The sequence below is a fragment of the Zeugodacus cucurbitae genome, chromosome 2 (genome assembly GCF_028554725.1).
Source record: "Zeugodacus cucurbitae isolate PBARC_wt_2022May chromosome 2, idZeuCucr1.2, whole genome shotgun sequence".
Taxonomy (NCBI): domain Eukaryota; kingdom Metazoa; phylum Arthropoda; class Insecta; order Diptera; family Tephritidae; genus Zeugodacus; species Zeugodacus cucurbitae.
The window spans coordinates 58,404,352-58,426,728 of NC_071667.1; the positions used below are offsets into that span (position 1 = coordinate 58,404,352).

Below are 22,377 nucleotides of genomic sequence, written 5' to 3' on the forward strand. Positions count from 1 at the left end.
GCGACAGTTTCTTATGAAAACTCTTCAGCTATGTATATACATATAGAGAAAGGATATAACATGATCGTGCTTGGTGACATCACCAAGATAGTTTTGGTTATGTTCAAATGAAGATTATGAAGAACTGCATTTAATTGAATAGTGAAGTGAAAGATTATTTCATATTTCTTTCGCAATCTGAAGCATTCAATTGATGAATTTCTTTTTAAGGTTAATTTTAATTTTGGGATCACCTTTTGAAATTCACGTCAAGAGTAGAGGTCACTACGTGACGACACTCCATCGGGTATCACAAAGGACCAAAACTGGTTTAATGTAATGTGTGGCTTTCTGGCCAAACAGACTACCCTTAACTAATTTTGTGGTCAAATACGCGATCCAAGCATTTTTGGAGGTATTAACCAAATCCAGAGACCTTTTTGGTACAATAAGCACCTGCACAATTTATCATTCTGAGCCCCTTAAGTCACATCTACAGCATATCGTCCTACTAAGATCATAAGGAGTAGTAGCGCGTGGAATACTTGATTCCTCTATGTTTCTCTCTCTCTCGCTGTCTCTTTACTGTGAGTGAAAGAAGCATTCTCATAAATGCAAATATTAATTCGGTCACAAAACTGATCTGAAAACGGATATATCTATATGAAGGTTAGGTTAGATTGTAAGGCTGTTTCCAAAGGGAAACACACGTAGACTTTAAATTATAGTCCTTTGTGAAGCCTGGATCCCCCTTAGATTAACAATTAGGAGTCGACTAAGCGCCCTGAACCTACTACAAATCTGCAGAGATTTTTAACTTCTATATTCGCTATTTCGCGAGCCTGCTCTAAAAAGTGAGATCCAAGAAATCTCTCTCTTGATCTCGCAAAGTCGGGACATTCCAAAAGAAAGTGATGAGACGATTCCACCTCATACTCCTCCATGCAGCTTCTACAGCTGGCATCCGGTAAGCTTTTTAGCCTTACAGCGTGGATCCCAATGGGGCAATGGCCAGTAAGAACCCCTACGACTAAGGAGAGGTAAGGTTTACTGAGGGCGAAAAGTTCGGTAGACCTACCGCGATTTACTTTAGGCCAGAAGGACACACATTATTCTTTTCCAAACTTTATTTTTACTTCGGCGTGTATCTTGAGATACCTATTTCAACTCCCTGGCACATTCCTTCTATACGAAGTGTACTCTACTTCTTCCTAAATAACCGGTCGTCCTTTTGAGCTCACCGAACAGTTGGAGCTAAATGACCCGGTACAAGTTTTAGATGAAATAACATATTTGTTTGATCGATCTATTCGATCCTCCTATTGCTAAAATCTCCAAATAAATGAATACTGGGTGGTCTTTAACTGAACTTGTTTTCTCAGTGGACATCGAATTGCCCTGGTTTCGGCACGAACGTTTTCTTCTTGACTGGGGTAGAAACCTCTTACGCGGTTATAGTCCACAACAGCGCGCCATTTATTCCTCGCTTTGGCAGTTTGGCGCCAATTGGTTATACCAAGTGAAACCTGTTCCTTCTCCACCTGGTCCTTCCATCGGAGTGGAGGCCAAAGAAGTAATAGAAGACGTTCGCACTGCTACTGCTTTCTATTGTAGAGTAGAATTCCTTTAACGAGTTTCTAATAAGGCTATCCATCAATGCTTGTGATTAAGACTTTAACGTAGTTTGTAATATTATACGGTTATACTGGTTCCCCTCGGCATTTTGAACTACATTAAGCTTACAAGCACTTACTTGAATTTCATTCCCCTCAACGCATGTCGAATTCAATTAATTCGCACTTTACTCCCCACAATACTAATTCTCCAATATAATAATTTCTGCTTTTCTATGCACTTCTCTTTGCAGATTATCAATTGCGGCGACTTGGATAGCTATCCGTTGCTGCAGTATCTCGACCTCTCGCACAGCCGCATCGAAGATATCGAAGACGATGCACTTGGCCGCTTGGAGATACTCGAAACACTCTTTCTCGACCACAATCGCTTGCGCAAAGTGCCCGTCAGCCTACCCACCTCGCTGGAGCATCTCTTTCTGCAGCACAACGAAATCATGGATTTGCAAGCGCTCATCTTCCAAGGACTCAATAATCTGCAAACGCTTGATCTCTCGGGCAATAAACTGCTCTATTTGCCAGCGCTGCCGTTGCCCAAATTGCTGACACTCAATTTGCGCGCGGCCGGTTTGCGGGGCGTCAGTCAGGCCATGGTGCACACGTTGCCGCGTTTGCGTGACCTGCTGCTCGATGAGAATCCAATTAAGTGCAGCGATTTGTTGAGCATTGCCGAGTGGGCAAGTCCGTGTAGGATTGTGGAGCGCAGCAGTGCTGCTGACGGTAGCAACAGTACGGAATTGGAGAGTTTTAATATTGAACGCAATAGTATTATGGGCGATTTGGGAGAGGAGCCACAACAGCAACAACTGGTCGGTGATAATCGCATTGGCAGCGTTGAACAAGTAATTGCCTCGGCTGCAAGTGCAGCTAAATTAGGTCAGCACAAAGTGGATGAGTCTGCAGTGGCAGCGGTGAGTGAGGAGGTGGCTGATGCAGCGGACGCAGCCACAAATAACGAATTGAAGCCGAACTTTGTGCGGATGCACAATTTTTTCGAAAAGTTTAAGAGTAATTGTGATGCAAGAAGACAAACGGCCGCATCCGCGCCACAGCCGCCACCCACACCCGCTTGTGCCGTTGAATGGGAGGGTAGCGGTGAGCATGAGGAACTAGTAACAGCAGACCACAGCCGGGTGAGCAGCGAGCCCACATTCAATTTGCAAAACGAAAAATTAAATGTGAAAGCAACTACAACAACAACAAGCATGCCAACACAGGGTACGCTTGTTGGAAAGTTGAGCAGCAGCGTTGAGGCGAAGCCGAAAGTGAGTCCGCCGCGACAGAAGAAGTCTAAGAAGGAGGTGAAGAATGTTAAAGCTGAAATGAAACTTTTCAAGTTTAATCAAAAGAATTTTCCGTCTGAAATGGCAGAAAGTTCAGAGGCAACAGCAACAAAACATATGAAAGCAACAACAACGCTGCCAACTAACGGCATGGAAGTAACATTGGATTATAAGACACAAGTCACTAAAACTACAGCAACAACAACAACAACAACAGCGAGATTTCCAATAACAACCCCAACAACAACAACAACAAACAGATTCCCAACAAAAACTACAACAACAAATGAAAACATAAAGAGTACGTCAGCAGAGCGCAAAAGCGTTGCTACCACAGCTACAACAATAGTGCCTGAGGCGCAAAACCAAGTAAAAACTGTAACAACAACAATACCGGCAGTGGCAAAAACTTTACGGCAACTTGCAACAACAACTGTTGCAACAGGAAGTGGTGTGGCAAACATTGGCAATTTATTGGGGCAACAAATTAGTGCAACAATAGTGACTGCGACGCCGGTAAATAGCAGCACAGCAACAACTGTGGTGGTAAAACCTTTCACAACAACAACAGCACCTAAAATGCTTGAGGCCCAAAATGACGCAGCTGAAACTAAGCTAGATGCAGCGTTGCAAGGGCAAGATAATGGCGCAACGCTGGCAACACAAACAAGTACAACAACAACAACAAATTCCGCAAATGCTAAACTGACAGCGACGTCATCATTAAATAATACCAAAGAGATTTCCGTTAACCAAAAACAGCAGCGAGTAGATAATGCAGCTACAACAGCTGAAACTACAACAAACGCTGATGTTGCAACTTCTTTGGAAATGGCAAAAACTGCGAGCACAGCAAGAATAGCACAACAGCTGTCGGAGCGCATTTTAGCAACGCAAACAACTGACAACAACAAGCAGTACATGACAACAGCGCCAACAACAACAAAAACTTTACAAGCAACTCGAAACACTAAAGTTGTACCAACAGCAGCACGTTACTTGCAAATGAAACGCGCACAAGCAATGCCAAGCGCACGTACAACGCAAGCAACATTACGTGTTGCAGCAACAAAGTTCAGAAACACCGACGAGGCAACATTTGAATCAACGAGGGTTGGCGCGGCGCTACAAATAGGTCAGAGTGACGTTGCAAAAAGTGAATTGACAACACAAAAGGCAGCAGTGTCAGTGGAAAAAGCAACAACACAACAGCCAGAGGCAACAATAGAGTCAAAGTCACTGGCCAAACAGAAAGTAGATAACAATTTAACTCGAAATGACAGCGACAATGATAGTCATAAAGTGCAGGCAAACAAACAAGAAGCGGCAGAGGAGAAGGACAAGCAACAAAGCATGATAGTGGCAGCAGCAACAACAGTAAAAGCCATAAACGAATTGGCAAAGCCAAAGACAACACAATTTTGGCAGCAACATAATTTTAAACGAGCAAATCCGTATCCAAACGACATTTCCGGTCAACGGCAGCAGTTGGCGGAGGAGGAGGAGCAGCAGCAGCTGACAGCTGAAAGCACAACAGAGCACATAGAAAATGTGGACACCACAACAACAACAACCAGCAGCACACATGCGCCAACACACCGACATGAACCGCTACAACTGCACATACGAGATCGACATTTAATTGGAACACCGCTGCTCATGCATCGCGGCCAAAATATGCTGGTGGAGGCGGCAGAGGTGCTTAAGCAAACGACTGTGGCGGTGACGGTGAAGACAACAACACCAACACTACAGCTCAACAAAGCAAGCACTTTGAAGATAACAAATGAGGAAGCTTTGGCCAAAAGCCAGCCAACGGAAGCCGAACATCAAGAGTACAGTCACCCCAGCGTGGAGCAGGCAGCGGCAAACGAGCAGCAGGAGAGCGTGGAGAAGGCACATCAGCAGTCAAATAACTTCACTCATTCAGTGAGCTCACAAGCGGAAGCAATAAACGTGCAGACAAATGTGACGCCAGGGCATAGAATTGGCAGCGCGGAGCAAGAGGGCACGCGGCAGCAACAGCAGCACTATGATAGTCATGCAGATAAGCAAATGTTGGCAGGAACAGCAGTGGATACAACCAAAGCAACAACAGCAAAATGGTTAGAGACCACTGCAACCACAACAGACAACATAAACAGCGGCGAGCATAAACTAAAAGCCAGTGGCGCGAGCAATGGCAAGCGGCATGAGTTAGAGCGCAAAGTGTTGCCAAAGAAACACGATGATATTGGCGGCGGCGGTGGTGGTGGCAGTGGCAGACGCAAACCCACTTTGATCATGAAGAAAATGACCATACAGACGCAGCACACTAAGCACACACAGACACCACATCAGCAGACGCACTACATGCTCAATACGCCGCGCGAAAATGAAGCAGCGTTGCGCGAACGCGGTGATGCGGCCGGCGCGTCAGGTGTACCACACGCGCTAGCGGGCAAACTTTTGAAAGCGCATAACGAAGCAGCAGATAATGGCATTACACACGACTGGTTTGAGCGCGATGGTGAGCTAGCGGAACTTGCGGCTATGCATAACCTAGCGCAACATAAGCATAGCACAGTTAACACGCCCATTATTAGAGATAACCACGCGCGCTTGTTAGCCGCCATGGATGAGTTTGCCACGCTGCAAAGTTTGGATGCGCCCACAGCACAGCATTCGATTAGCAGCCAGCGGCGCGACCACGAGCCACTGCAAGTGCAAGAGCGCGCCGCTTTGCATTCACAAACGCAGCAGTGGTTGGATGTGCGGAAGGTCGGCGGCAGCACAACGCATCCAGGAATTGTACTTTTGCTCTCCTTTTCACTACTCGCTGTGCTATTGGTTGGACTGATGCATGTCTATCGCTGTGATGTGCTGCCATGGCGGCGTCATCTGTTGTCACATCAACAGCGACCACATTTGCAACGGCAATTCAACGCAGGCGCCGATGATGACGCGCACAGCTTCTTGCATTATCACAACAATGGTGAGGGTCAACAGCAGCCGCGCGCACAGCCACCGCCACGCTGGCATCATGGTGAGCGCACACGCGCCAACTACAGTTCACCGCTGCACAATCTGCATGTGCGCGAACTGCAAAAGACATCCGCCGTGGAGGTGGAGGCGGCAACACGCATCACGCGCAGTTACTATGATGTACGGCCATTTGAAAAGACCACAGCGCCCGCTCGCCGTCACGGCAGTACCGGCAGCAATGCGAGCGGTGCCAGTGGTGGGGCCTCACGCAACAGTAGCACCAGCCTGAGTAGCACACGCTCATCCTCCACAGCGGGCATGTTGGACGCTGACGATGCTTTCTATGTGGAAATGACAGCTGAATGTGGTCAGCTCGGTGGTTGTGTTAGCGCGAATGAAGCGCTGCAGTGTGACATGTTGCCAATGGAGTTGTTGACAGTCACGTCGTCGGCGAGCAAGCGCAATGATGAATGTGATGCGGACACCGCTCTGTATGAAGCTGTGAGTCAGGCAAATGTAGATGTTGAGGCCAATACAGTGATAGGCGCTCAAGGCAGTAAGCAAGTAAAGAAGGCGCAACAGAAATGTGCTGGCAACAGCGCGCAGTTAAACAATGACAGCCGAAGAAAATCGGGTGCCAAAACAGTAACAGCGTCGTCATCAACACGTAAATTCGATCTGTGGTGACAGGCGATGTTTCAGCGACAATATGCGCCATTCCAATAAATGTCAGCGACAAGGCGCGCGAGAGCGAGAAATTGAGAGCGAGCGGGAGAGAGAGAGCGCGGGATCCTGTGAATGGTAGAAAAGGCCTAAAAGCGAACCAGCAAATAATAAGTGGTAAGCCAGTCAGTAAGTGTCAAATAACAGCTGACAACTGAAAATGTATCGAAATAATTGGTGAAAAATGGAACTTAAAGGCGTTACATAAAAGCAGTTATAATGTAAGTTCGTAATTTAGACAAAGTGTTAGTGATAGCATGTTGTATAGTAATTAGTATAGGAAACAATTTAGGATATGACAGTTTAAAAGTTAGTGTGTTAATAAAACTCTGAAGAATGTCTGTAGAAATAAATACAAAAATATTAATCAAACCTTGAAAATAAGAAATAAAAATAGACGCAACTAAACTTCCAATTGCAACAAATTAGTTCACAAAAAATCATGAACACAGTATATAAAAATAATCTAGATAAAATTTTTGAAAATAAGTGACTTATAAATTCAAATCAGAAAAAGTTTGCTGGCGCTTGATTTTTGAGACTTAATTTTAAGTAATTTTAATAATTTTCTACAACAATATTTTCATTAAAAACATATACAATTATAAAAAGATGTGTCCGAAGAACGACAGGTCTCTCAGCAAAACAACTAAAAAAAATTAGTGCTGCTTCGTGAATACCGTTATTTTTAAGTTCTTAAGCGAAAAACATACTTTTTTTTATCAAAATCAACACAAAACTTCCACTAATCAATCGTGGCTGGCTTGTTGGAATAGACCATAGACTTGACGTGGCCCCACAGGACCACGTGGACCAATTGTCTGGGCCATTTTGTGAGATAACACTTTCACCAAATTTGGTTTTCAATAAATCGATTGTGATACTCGCTGTGTAGCTTGTGGCACCCTCCCGTTGTCCCTTGTCCATTTCATCCAATTCTGGCCAAAAATATATGACGAAGCCATTCAGTCAGAAATGAGCCTCATCACTACTTAGATTGTAGCGCTCGTTAAGTCGAGGCCACTGACTCCGAATTTCGGTAGTACATTTTAATAATTTCGACTCGAAGTTGGGTCGAATATCTTTACTTGATGAACTGACAAACCTTTTTTAAGAGAAATGAGCGAGCAAAAATATGGTGTCGTTTGTTGTTCCTATCGGCCTATTTTTGTAGCTCCGAAGCTCCCAATCAATCTTGAGACTTATTCTTTATCCACCGCCTTCGCTAAGAACCTACAACAGTAGTACTAGTTGTCTTGAACCCCCAAATGATCTTTCTGTAACAACTCAATACGGTTAGTTCGTTAATATCGTTATAATAAAAATACACCTTTCTGGAAAATCTTTGTACAATTCTCGTTAAGTCGAATTGCTTTAAAAGAAAGTGAGTTTCATGGCCCAAAGAATTTTACTAAAGGCAACCTCTATCCCATGCAAGCTGTGAACACCTAAGCCTAGACCAAAAGAGTAATTCAGCCACTTAGTTATTTCTCCAAAAAGTAATAAAACTATTTCAAACAATCACTGATTAATGAAGCTTCAACATAACCTATAAAGTGAGGAGCACACTTCAGACGGTTCTTAGAAAGAAGCATACAACCAAAAGTAATAGAAAACACAAATCTGCCATGAAACGACCATCAGAAAGGCTAATCAAATAAATCAAAGCCACGGCTATTCCACGAAACGACCAAACACCAAGGCATACACATATGCGAGTGCGACAAAATAGTTTACTGCACATAAACAAAATCACAAAGTGATGAGAGAGAACGCGTGAAAAAAACACAACTGGAATGAGTCTACATTGTTAGCCTGAAAAAAAGTTGCACTTGAAAGCACTGCACCATACTGGCCACCCTAAACACCTACAAATCGGTGGACCATCATATGAAAGAGTCAACAAACGTTTGGCACATAAAATTGTCTCCGAAGAGCGCTGCTGAGTTGGTCAACTGATTTATAGTTTTTGTATGCGTTTCACGTACAGCAACAATTTGTCATAAAGTTTCATATTTTCTACGTCTCTTTCTGGCTGACCTACTTGTTTTTTGTTTTTGTTTTTGTTGGTGTTGCACTTTTTACTTGTTTTATCACAGACTTTCTCTATTAGAATCTTCTAGCTGCCATGAGCTATATAAATTTCTTTGCACATCAATAAGTGCTTTATGTGTGTGTGGGTGAGTGTGGGTGTGTTCCGCTTCAGAATTTATGGTTTGTTCTTATGACTTTATGTGATTCCCGGCGTATTATTGTAGTGGCGGATTTGCCATTTATGGGTCATTTTGGTGAGCTTAGTCTTAAGCGTTTCACTCGCTGTTTAAATCATTTGGTATATTATGATAGGATTTTTGTAGATTGTGTGGTAAGAAGAAGTTTTTTGAGTGTGGTGTAACGTAATGACAATTGTTTTATAAGTATCACAGGATAGTGATTTTTTTTAAATAGCTGTAGTCTTCGATGAAAGAAATATTATTTCCACCTTGACTCATAATCTTTAAAAGTTTTTAAAAAATCGATTCACGCGTGCCACATAGGGATTAAGGCTCTTGACAAATATACATGGTGGGCATTGGACGCATTGTTTTGATGGAAGGCGATTTCTGGTTAAAATCACGGTACAATTTCGTGGTTTCGTGGTTAATGACATCGAACTCTGTACAGCTCCATTAATATCAGCATTATCATACATTTACTGGACTTCGATTCAAATCAGAGATCACAGCATAGCTCAATAGGCGCGTAGAGCCAATATATGCCCTGTAGCTCAAGTCAATCATCATATGAATACCTATATGGCTATAAATACTCTTCATGAGTATTGCTGCTGTTTAGCCTCCAATGAGATATCTGGTGCTTTCCAGTAAACCCAACTAAACACTTCTCCACACGATGGGATTTGCAAAGTTTTTGAATTTATTTTCTGCTTTATTGACCTGACCCTGCAGAAAAAAGGGTGCCATATTATTTAAGGAGTCCCTAAGTTCATTATCGATAGTGTTCATCTATTTCACCATCAGACTCGTTTGGATGCCAGGAATCGCTGAGACTGCAGAGCTGATGAGCTCGCAATATAGAGTACCCGTGTTCCTCTTACACCAGGTTGGTAACGAACCGGGGCTTCGTTGTCCTCTTGAGTTCTAGTACTAAATCAATTGACCTCTCGGTAAACGTTGGTTATCAACCAGTACCTGCTCGATCGAGAGATCCTTTTGGATCCCTGAGCGGAACGCAAGAGGTCGGCTGAACTATTTGCTCAACATATATGCGATGAGGTTAGGAATATTGTCCCAACTACTATAACTATATGGAGGAGGACGAGGTGGAAGTATCAAGTGGAAATTATTTCATCATTCACTGTCTACCGTCACAAGACTGAGATTGAAATATCTCGGTATCTATACCTTGCCGAACCAAGCGAACTAGAAGGAATGGACTTTAGCCGCCTCATAAAATTTGTTAAAGGGTCAACGTACTTCGGCAATATACATAAGGGTCACCTTCGCCATCCATACTTAGGAATCACAATGGACCGGCTCCTTCAGCTATCTAAGTGGGATCATTCGTGGGGCTAAGAAACTAACCTATTTACCTAAGTAATTTTAACAATTTGAGCACTATTTCCCGCTTTTCATGAGCCTTTTCTTCCTGTTTCGCTATCGTGTCTTTTTATTTCTGCAACAATATACTTCTGGACTTGTTAAAAGTAACTTAGATCTTCAGAGGGTTGGTCGGGCTCACTGAGAGCAAGCGAGAGAGCGACATATTATATGTGTTTAACTTCTTCCTAAGCTTCAGTACCAATTTAACACACTTCCAAAGATAATTACAACCATCGTTACACATTAAACTAGTACTTAACTCCTTCGGCAGTCAATAGACGCATGTTCGCATTTTATTAAGCCCACAAGCAACAATAGCAAAAACAACAAAAGTCAAAGGCAATAAATTAAATTGCATTTACTGCAATATCAAATGCCTTTCTAGCACATTATTACTTGTTCAACAATTATCAAACCATTTTAGCACTTAGTGTCTAAGAGCGAATGCCAAGTAAGCTGTAAGAAATGGACACAACCAAGTATATAGTGATATGTGTGAGCTTAGAAGCAAATATATTTTTAATAGCATTGCTGGACAAGAGAACTAAGGCGCAAAAAATACTATCAAGAGGAGAAACACATAAGAGCAAAAGAAAGGAGCAATGAAACACAAGAAGAATTCACACAAACATCGAAAGAAAAGCCCCAGCGGTGTGAAAGAATTCTTACGTATGTTGGGAAGAAAGGCGAGTAGCAATTACAATTACATTAGTGCGACTGATAAAAAGTTTAACCAGCAACCACTCGACAATGATAAGGCGCACGAAGTAATGGCAGCAGGGAGAGGGAAGAGCGCAACCACCACGTAGACGCAGCGGTTTGTAGGCGAACTAATAAATTCTTAACTCAACTGCGGCTAAGTAAGGAATTTCCTGCCGTTAACTTTATTTGCTCCGATTACACAGGCTTGCTTGTGGCTTTGTAATAAAAATTCACCCCGAAACGCAGCTATCGAGCAATTTAGATTTAGCAACAACTACAACAAGCACCAACAAGGTAGTTGGTGGGCTAAAGACACAAGCGAGCAGCCGGAGCAGCAATTGAAAGGAAATACGAGCGCGTTGGAGCATTGTATCCCTAATTTTCGTAAAACCTTTTCTTTAAGCACGAACACACCCACACAGACATACAAATAGATACTGTAAAAGCTTCACTTGCGCTGTGTGTGTGGGTGTAAATGTGTGCTTAAGACTGACAATAATACTTTTGCTTGCTGCTGGAAATCTCACTTACAAAGAATTAAAGCAACAACAGCAAAAAACCCATGGAGTAAAAGAAGAAGAAAGTATAGTCGACTTGCAGGCGCCTACACCAAGCAACAAGATAACAACAGCAACAACACAGCAGTCAAGTCAGCACCATTAATAGCTGCTCGCGCCGACAAATACAAATCTTAATTAAGCAGTCTCAGTTGCAGCTTGCAAACTTTGCGCCGAGCAGCAAGCGCATGCCAGGCCTGACCGTCCGTCCGCCTGTCCATCCAACTGTCCGTCAGTTTATGTATTTATTTTCTGACTTTGCGTTAACTTTGCTCTTGCCATTTCACGGCGCCCCTCGTCTGCAACAACTTGTGAGTGAAAAGAGTTTTCGCTGAGCTTTCAAGTTGCCACACAAAAGGCGCTAAGCCCTGCTCAACTTGATGGCCAGCCTCACCCTACACAATGCCACAGCACACAAGTTGTTGTAGACGAGTGTAGTGCTCGGCGTTGAGTGGTTTGTTGTGTGGCTTGGCATTGTGCTGTTGTCAAATTTAATGAGGGTTTACGCAGTCAAATCTTCATATGAAGTCTAGAAAAAATACAGCAATTGGGCAGCGCTATAACTAAATGAAATGTGTTTGATGGTATTTCGGTTGCAATTAACAATTATATTTTTCAAGAAATTAAGCATTTCTAATATACCACATGTGGCTTAAGGTGTGAGAAGATTCACATGGGGTTGCCATTTTGTTCTAAAATTTCTTATAAATGTGTGGAAGATTATTTGGGTCTGTTGTTATTTTTCGCTCTCCCAGCAGATAATTTACTTTATACTTTGAAATATAACACGGGGAGTTAGTTGTTCAGCTTACAGGAAAAACATAGAATGGAAAGAGACAGTTTTCATAACAGTGAGATAAAAATAAAAACTGAAATCAAGGAATAAAATACGCCAAGAGCAAAAAAGGCATAGAAAACATAGAACATAGAAAAACATAGAAAACATAGAATGTGTTAAAAACTAATATTATTGTTAGAACATGATTTTGTTACTATTTAACATCTCTTTTGGATCAAAAACAATAGTCGATGTTTTCGACAATACATCATACAACCCAAATTGACTCGAAACTCGTAGGTCCATTCATCCACTGTCCCAGCCACTTCATAGAAAACATAAAATTTGCATAAACACGAGAGATTGCAGAACATAGAAAAACATAGAATTTTTTTTAAGTGGAAAATCATAGAAAATAATAATTTTGTTGCAAGAAAAGTAGTCGCACCAAATTTTTAATCTGAGAGATGGCAAATCATTAACAAGAATAGAATTTATGTTTTGATTGAATCAGACTATTAGAATGCTTTCATTAGATTAATAGACCTATTTGTTCTACTTAATTTCAATATTACGGCACCTACTAACGAAATTAGAAATAATTTTTCGTCTTCCTAAAGCCATTCAATAAGCTATTTCCAAGCATTTATAAAAGGAAAAATAACATTAAATTTTAGTATTGTATTCGTAGTAATTATTTCAATTTTGAAGAACTTTCTAATTACATACTTGGCAACCCCAGTGACATATTTACATACAAACAACACATAGACAGCGATTAAAATGCCTGCCAACAACGCTTAGGCACATTGACTTTGGCCACCTTACACACGCATAACATTTTATCTTGCCGCTATTAACTTCGCCTTACTCACCATGCATACTTTAAGGCGTTAAAGAGCGCACATAAACACAAGTACCCAGCAGTTACGCGGCTACTTGGGGTCAACAACGTCAGTCAAAGGTCGCAATAAACGTGTGTATGGCAGTAATTATTTTTGTAGCTAAATTGCGTACGAGTCGATAGGACACACAGACATATGTATGTATATACATTAGAGAGACAGACATGTGGCATGAGTGCGGTTGCCATGCATATATAATATATATTATATGTATCTGTGTGTGTAACAAGTTAAACCCTGACTCTATCTACGCAGTGTAATTATTGCTTACACGCATTGCTGTTGTTGTGTTGCTGGCAGTAAAATTAACAATTTACGTTGAAAATAAAGTGATTACGCTGACCCGAAAGTGACCCGCCAACAAACTAAGACAAAACAAAACAAGCGGCATGAGTTGGGGCACATAATAAAGGATAAAGTATAAAGGAGAGAGAGAGAGAGAGGATAAAGTAAAAGTGCTGCTGATTATGAAGCGATTAAGTTGTTATTGTTGTATAATGGTGATGGTGATGGTTGAGCATACTCGGAATTTCATGTATATGCCTGACTGTGTGTTCTTCAGGGCAGACCAAAAAATGCAGGAGGCTGAGTGAATGTGAGAAAAGGAGTAATGGCTGACCAAGATAATGCAAAATAACAGCAAATAAAGCAACAAAACATTTTAATTTAACGCCAGACAATTTTAAGTTGACAAAACCGCAAGTGAATTAGGTGTGGGTATGTGTGTGTGTGTGTGTTGAGCTTATGTATTATTAAAAATTAATTTCGCACAACTCAAGCTACTGCTTAATAATTAAAGTATGCAACGGAGTGTGAAGAGTTTGTATTATTCATTATATACTCATTTGAACTTTATTGTGTGGCTATTTTGATAGCAAACTTAATTAAGAAAATACACTTCAACACACACAATGTGAAGGGCATAAGGGAGCTCATTTTTTCTATTTAATTTGAAAAAAAAAAAACTTGATTTCTAAAGCATTACAAAACCGTTGTACGAAAGTAGAGCAAGTGAAAAATCATTATAACTACACACAAACATATATCTCAACTCTTTATTTTGTGTATAAACATACAAATATGTATATGCAACATGTTGCCAATTAGCTCGTTGTGCATATGCATTATTCATTTATTAAAAACGGCAGTTTACAAATAATTTCTATTATAAGTGGTCGATTTTCTAAGCATGCATAATGCAAACAAATCAAAATGTCAGTAAATATATAGAAATATACAATTGTGGTCGGAAATAATTGAAAATATTGTGGAAAAACACACAAGCAACACAGATACACACACACGAATGTAGGTGAACATGTGTCAATATTTGCACAAAATAGACACGAAAAGTAACGCAAATGGACAGCAACAAGCAAAAATACACACACACACACACATACAAACATATGCTTCTGTTAATTTAATTAAACTTGTATGCATTTATTATTTGTTGTTTATTTTAGTTGCAGCAAAGAATTTACAAAAGTAATTAAGCAAATAGGAGAGCCAAAATAAGTGAAAAGACAACATATGTACAGACTAAATACATAGGTTGATATGTATAGAATGTAAAAAAATATAAATAAAAAATCCAAAACCTGCATAACAAAACACAACAATAACAACGGCAACAAAACAAGCAAGCAAACATAGACATACATTTGAAGCAGAAAAGCAAAGTGCATGCAGCAGGTAAAGTAATGGAATTACATAGTGATTACAAAACAGAAAAAAACATAATAAATAAATGAAGAACAAAAATTCAAAACAAAAATAAAACAAACAACAAAAACAAAATTTAAATAATATGAAATACACAACAGTTGTAGAGCAAATGCCAAACGAACGAGTTAAAGGTATATACTGGGTAATTAATAAAAGAAACCAAAAACAAAATACACAAATAAACAATAAAACAAAAGGTAAATGGAACAATAAGTTGCTAGAGAAACATTAGAAATATAGACGTGCAGAAAAATACAAAAATATAAAAAAAACAGAAGCAGAAACAGAAACAGAAAAACATTAATACAAAAACAGAAATTTATAAAATTGTTGGAAAAAATTTCCATAAAAAATTGACAAATGTGCAGAATTTTTTTTTTTTTTATAAGCACATAACAATTATTTAACAGTAAATATTCATATTATAATAATGACGTGCGCCTAAAGGTATGCAATAACAGTTTTCAAATATTTCTAATTGTCACTTAAAGGTCAAATTCTGTAGCTGAAATCATTTATTAACTTTCTTATTGACACTTAAAGGTCGAAGGTAGATGCAATCATTTATTTACATATTATGCTTATTTTAAGAAGAATGATTTATATATATTTTTTCATATAAAGATTTAGAAGTTCGAAAGCTCATACAAATGATACTTAAAATTTTGACAAATTTTCTCCGAAGGGACTGATACAGTTGAATTTCATAAGGGTTTTCATTATTCTATAATTAAGTACGAAACATAAAACTATTCAGTGGTGGTGTTTCAAGTTTGAGCTGTCACAGCCTAGTGGCACACCACAGATTCCCGAAACGCATTAACCGATCAAAACAAATGTAAGGAGGTATATTATCTTAGAAAATATAACCGAAAAATAAAGGTAAAGAACTATCTATTGAAGATTATAACTTTAAATACCGCCAAACTTTGGTTTGAGAATATAAATATGGAGATATAGCATATGAGAGCGACCTTCATGGTTACAGAATACTTGGCAAGTTGAAAGTTTGTACTTTAAGCTTCACTTAAAACAATTTAAATATTTGTCTACAACTTTGCTTGCCCCGTTGTCCAATAGATGTCTCTAGGATCAAGCACTGGTCGATTAAATCGATTAAATATTTTTATATCGATCTTGGACGTTTGTGCCAACATTAACCCAACAAAATATCTGTAGAGATCTGTTTGCATCCCAAACTTATTCTCAACTGAAAAAATTTCACTTTTTGAGCCGAATCGTCGACATTTGCACGGAATACGCATGCTGCCAGAAAGATGGTCAAAAGTAGTAGCAGGCGACGGCCCTTGAATAACATTTTTTTAACCGGTTTTATACAAAAAAATCCTTAAATTTCCAAAAAAAAAAAAAAGGCGGAAGCAAAGTTGTAGACCTAATACTTTCTAATAAAATTATATGAACATTCATATTTTTTAAATTATATATGATTTTTATGAATAAAAAATCTCTTTTTAGTTTTTGATGAAAAACACTCTAATATTCGTAAAAACCTTAAAAAAATTCCAAATTTTTACGACCGAAACTTTTTTCATGTCCAAATAAACTATTTACACCCAATTAGCTGCCCTAAATTTACGCGAGCGAGAATTTTTCAATCAGCGCCAAATATCCAGCGGCCAAATACAAACAAAAAATGCATTTAATTTCAAAAGTATACAAAGGTAGTATTTAACCCCGCCAAAAACAGAAAATTATAAAAATTTTATTGTAAATAAATTGTAAAAAAAATACAATAGGAACATAAGCTTTTCCATTACATTAACATGGCAACAAAAAATAATGGATAGAAAAACAAAAAAAAAAATTATTAATAAAAATAAGGAATGATAAAATTTATGAGATATAAAATAAAATTTAAAAAATATTAAATAATAAAAAAATAAAAATATGAAAAATAATAAAAAGTAATAATATATAAAATAAAATATAATAATGATTATAGATAAAAAATTATAAAATTGTCGTTAAAAAATTCTGTGAATACCAGAAAGTAGTACCAGTAGTTATAAACGGATTGATTTCAAAATATATATTTAATATGTAATTCATATATTTATGTATGTATGTATGTATTTGTGTCAGGAAATAATCAATAAATATTATGAATCAAATTAACACTAAAAGCAATATTTTCAAAACTACTAAGAGTCATATGAAGCTGGCATGTATTATAGGCACAAATATATACATACATATATATATATGGATTAGACATTTAGTTTGTATAAAAAAAAAATTAAATAAGTAGGGATTCAAAAATAACAAATTCTATATATTATTTGTAGTTTTAAAATTATAATGACAGTTAGTTATAAAGTTAAGATAGATAAGGTTTGAAAGAGAAACGAGTACAGAGAACAAAAAAATTAAAAATAAAAATGAAAATAAAAAATTTAAAACATAAAAATATAAATTTAAAAAAGTGAAAAAAGTAAATTAAAAAATAAAATAAATTAAATTAATTTAAAAAGTAAAAAATATATATATATATATAAAATATATTAAAAAAAATAACAAAAATATTTATAAGCCGAAATAAAATATATTTAAAATTAAGTCGTTTACTTTATAAATAAAAAATAGCATGTATAGATAAAAGAATAAAAAAGTGAATATAACAACCGTACTCTGCTGTAAAATATACATGTACATAAGTATTTACTTATTTAATTATTTCACTTTAAAATTTCAAAAATAAATATTTAAAACAATCAAATTATTAGCGAGTAAAACCAATAATTTTAATATGAAAAATTATAAATTATATAATAAATTAAGTGAAAATTTTAGCAAACAGTTATGTGTGTATACTGTCACGTCAACGTTACGTGATTTAAAATACATAAAAAAATTGACAAAATAAGCACATAGTTATATTATATGTAAATATATAGAAATTCTCTGAGAGCCAAGTTCAGCAGCGTTGCGCCAAAATGATATGTGAATTGAGAAATCTGAGCAGATAATAAAGCAGAAAACCCGAAAATAAAGTATTAATTATAAATGAAGAAGCAAAGAAAAATAAATAGACATAAATACTTACATAATTGCATTATTAATAAATATATAAATATATACATATATATATATATATATATATATTATATAGAAATAAAGACGATAATTATTTACATAAATTAGAAAATAATTCAAAGAAAAAATAAATTGGACTTTTTATTGGACATTTTAAGAAAAATTATTGAGGTAAGTAAAGTATATTTTTTTTAAACTTCACATTTACAGATATTAAAATTTTTATAACATTTAATTAGACGCTCAAAAATCATTCCAACATGAAAAAAAATATAAAAAAATATTCCTTTTAATCGCTCAACATTTCTGGTGTTTTAACATGCCAACTAGAAAAAATGCATATTTACTTCAAAAATGCTATAAAAATAAACATCACTATACGCAGTCAGCAGGCAGCAATTCGGCATCAACTAAATGCATTTCACCTAAAAATATTTGTATTTTGCACTTTATCGAAATACACTTTTCAGCAAGTGAAAAAGCATTTTATCGAGTAAACATGATCAGAATTGGCAATAAATGCGCCAGTTGACGTTAAATTCACAGTTATTATTTTTTTGCAATATATTTATATTTTTTATGCAATTGCATATATGAATGTGTGCAAGTCGAGTGAAAAGCTGAAAGACACACATATGCAAAAGCTTACCTTCACACAATTCACGCAAAAAGTGTTTAAATAACGAAACCAATTTCCTCTTCATAAACAATTCATATAAGCACTATACATATTTGACTAACTGTATACTGTACATATTTATTGGAATATGAGAACATCCAGTAGGAAAATTCAATCGTTTATCTTTGCTTTTATCTGTAAGCAAGCGCTAAATGGTTGTTCAACTACACTTGGATGCTTTAGAAAGGGCAAAGTGCGATTTTCGAAAAATCTGCGATATTGTCTTATTACACGTACATATATTTATAAGGACGAGCATTATAAGGAATCTAAATATGATTTTTATTCAAGAGTTATGCTTCTTCTCAATCAAATGCTCTGTTAGGCCTCACATTTTCAGATACATTATTTATTATTTTTGTACTCTCGAAACATGTTGCACAGAGTATTTTAGTTTTGTTCACACAACGGTTGTTTGTAACACCTAAAACTAAAAGAGTTAGATATAGGATTATATACCAAAGTGATCAGTGTGACGAGTATATTTAACATCAGAATGTCTGTCTGTCCGTCTGTACAAGCGATAACTTGAGTAAAAATACAGACCATAAGACGGTTGGTATTGAAAATGAGCGAAATCGGACCACTACCACGCCCACAAAATGGCGAAAACCGAATACACATAAAGAGCCATAATAGAAGCATATTTGGATGTAATTTTTCTGAGGAAGGGGGCGTGACCCCGCCCCTACTAAGTTTTTTGTACATATCTCGTAAACTACTAATCAACGAAACTCTCAGGAGTCGTTTTCTTCAGGCACTTCCTTTTACAGTCTAAAAATCGAGGAAATCGGGTTATAACCACGCTCCCCTCCCATACAAAGGTTATGTTGAAAACTACTACACATGTTTGAATTCAGTAAGGAAAAATACCAGAAACCTTAAAATCCATTATAAAGATGGTACAGAAGAGCTGCACTCAAGTTGGTATAAAAAGTTTTAAATGGGTGTGGCTCCGCCCACTTTTGGGTCAAAAACCATATTTCCGAAACTCGACCAATTTCAATGAAACTTGGTTTGTAATAGTTTCCTTACATCTCAATGATAATTTATGAAAATAGGCCAAATCGGTTCACAACCACGCCTACTTCCTATATACCAGAACTGCAATCTGAATCGATTACTTTATAATATATAATATTACAAACCACTAGTGAAGATAGCGGAACAGAATTTTGCACAAATACTGCATTTATAGTGTGGAAATCGGACCGTAAGTTTTCAAGGCCTTACACATGTAACATGAGGACCTAAGTACCTCTAATTAATTTTTTACCGAAAATATAGGTAAGTCTCTCATATATTTTTAGGAAATTTAAAGAGAATATTTTTTTTATTCCAATAATATGGAAGGATACCAAAAATTAGTGAAATCGGGTCATAACTTCTTTTAGCTCCCATATACCTAATATTAGGGTTTCCAACTCTCAATAACCTTTATATATATGACCAATGTGTAGATATAATTGTGTGTTATATTAATAAAAATAAATAAATTGCGAGAGTATAAAATGTTCGGTTACATCCGAACTTAGCCCTTCCTTAATTGTTTTATTTATTATTTATGAATCTTTGATGTTGAAATAAACGGTGTTGGAGTTAGAAAAATAAAGCAGTGGTAACTATTTCTCTAATAATCCGTCAGCAGTCATAGTCTTATAGCATTGTCAGCATTCTGTAAGAGGCACTGGACATGACGATCTTTAATGTTTTCCCTGAAATCCTCTGAAAAATGTTCTAACACCGGTTAAACTAATAATAGTTTGTTTATTTCTGGAGTTTCGTATTGGCATCGGTAGTAATATCCAACATACAGAATACAAGTTAAAAGCCGAGCATCTGGAACATAATCAGAGATGAGATTAAGTGGAGCCCTGATAACCATTCAATACTACAGACAAAAATCTTCACATGAATTGTACTGAGAATTATCTGAGTTGTTTGTAAGAATTATCTGAGATGTTTGAGGGAATCATCTGCGATCTCAAACACAAAATTAAAGATTTCCGGTCTCATATCCATAGTCCTGTTTGTAGGCATTGGAAAATACCGAGTCCAGTTCTGTTTACTCTGTGGGCATAACGTCGTCTAACTTCAGATAGTTTTGATACACAATCGCAAATTTTCTAACCTCAAATGTTGGAGTTGTCGACAGAACATAGTAATCGAAGTACATACAAGTTTCTTAATATGCGCAGTATAAAAATATGACAAGTTGTTCTTTGTGACCGAGGATTATTTATCTCTTTATTCTCGCAGAGTACTCAGGAATTTTTCACTAAAGTAATAAAGGGTTTTGCAAATGGTATTACAAAGTAGATAGGGAGGGATAGTAAACGACATCATATTTCTTTCCGCTCTTTTGACATTCATTTTCAGTAAGGTTTGTCATTTCATCATTGAAAGATATACGATCCAACAACGAGTCGGAATTATTAAAATTCTACTACCGAAATTTGGAGTCAGTGGGCTTAACTTTAATAGCGCTACATCCAATTTATGGTCGACTCATTTCTGGCTAAATGGCTTCGTCAATACGAAAAATATGCGTTATTGGTGAGGCAGCAATCCTCTTGTACTCCATGAGTCACCATTGCATCCCGAAAAAATTACGATTTCTTCCGTGATGATCAAGACCGGTACGTTACTGTGAAAGGGAATCGCTCAATGATAACCGAAAATTTTTGGCCCAAATTGGATGAAATGGACTTGGACAATATGTGGTTCCAACAGGACGGCGCCACAAGCCACACAGCGAATGTCATCGATATATTGAAAACCAAGCATTGTATCGCTCTCATTGAAAACCCTTTTATAACATGACTTCGAATGATATTTTAAGAGGTTTTCTAGAGGTATAGGTCTTTCGACAGACTCTCTCGAAACATACCTACTATTGTCTCAAAAATCACAACAAGCCAAGCCTTGTAATTTTATTCCAAAATCTTTATATAATTTTGAGGCCACATATACATATAGGTACCATAAAGTTTTTGGATGTACAGCTGTCTATAAAATGTTTATTTACTTGAGGACAATTGGCGCTGAAATGTATTCCCTGGTGGTGGTAGGACATTTCCATTTAAATGTGGTTTCGCTTAATTGATCGTTACACTTTGTGAAAATGTGCACTGGCGGCAAACTTTTGGCAAGAGGTAATTACAACAACAGCAAATAGCAATTATATATATAGGAATATACAGCAAATATGGTAGTATTTTTATAGAGCAATGGGAAATTGGTAGATGATAATTGGAAGTAAATACTGGGAAAATACAGATGTAAAAGAATAAAGAAAGTAATTATATGTCAAAATTCAAACTACTCTTGTAGGAGTGCGTGTGTTCAAGTGAATATGGTTACAAAAATTAAAAAAAAAAATAAATAACATTTTTAATAAAAACAACAAGCAACAACAACGCTGAACCGGCATATTGTCGGAAAAACGCCACTGTGCAGAAATATGCTACCGAATGCGCCGGCATTTTTATTCAAAATTCAATTATTTTTCATTGAATTGCAATCAAAATGGACAATTCACGAAAAAGCAGAATGCGCGAAGAGACAGCAACAAATGAATGCTAAATGCTGCAGAATGCAAAGAGGAAACAAAATGACAGTTATGTTGGAATAAAAGCATGCGGAAATGTCAAATGAATATGGCCGCCAGTGCGGAAATGCACCACCAAACCAGGAACAATCGCCCACAGCTGCCGTGCGCACGGGTGTCAAAAGTGGTACCACAACAACAACAACACAGCGGATGCGCCGCCACCATGGCCACAGGCA

General features: G+C 37.3%; 2 protein-coding genes across 3 annotated transcripts in view; one reads left to right on the top strand and one right to left on the bottom strand.

The window, feature by feature from the left end:
- LOC114804265 (uncharacterized) overlaps positions 1-13,275 on the top strand; it is an 88,099-nt gene extending 74,824 nt beyond the window's left edge. The window contains exon 4 of the mRNA XM_054230443.1: positions 1,847-13,275. Coding sequence (XP_054086418.1) covers positions 1,847-6,547 — 4,701 coding nt within the window. The 3' untranslated portion in view covers positions 6,548-13,275. The remainder of the gene's footprint in view (positions 1-1,846) is intronic.
- Positions 1-22,377, bottom strand: part of LOC105214565 (protein timeless homolog) — a 458,589-nt gene that overhangs the window by 263,814 nt on the left and 172,398 nt on the right. The gene's annotated exons all lie outside the window — the stretch shown is intronic.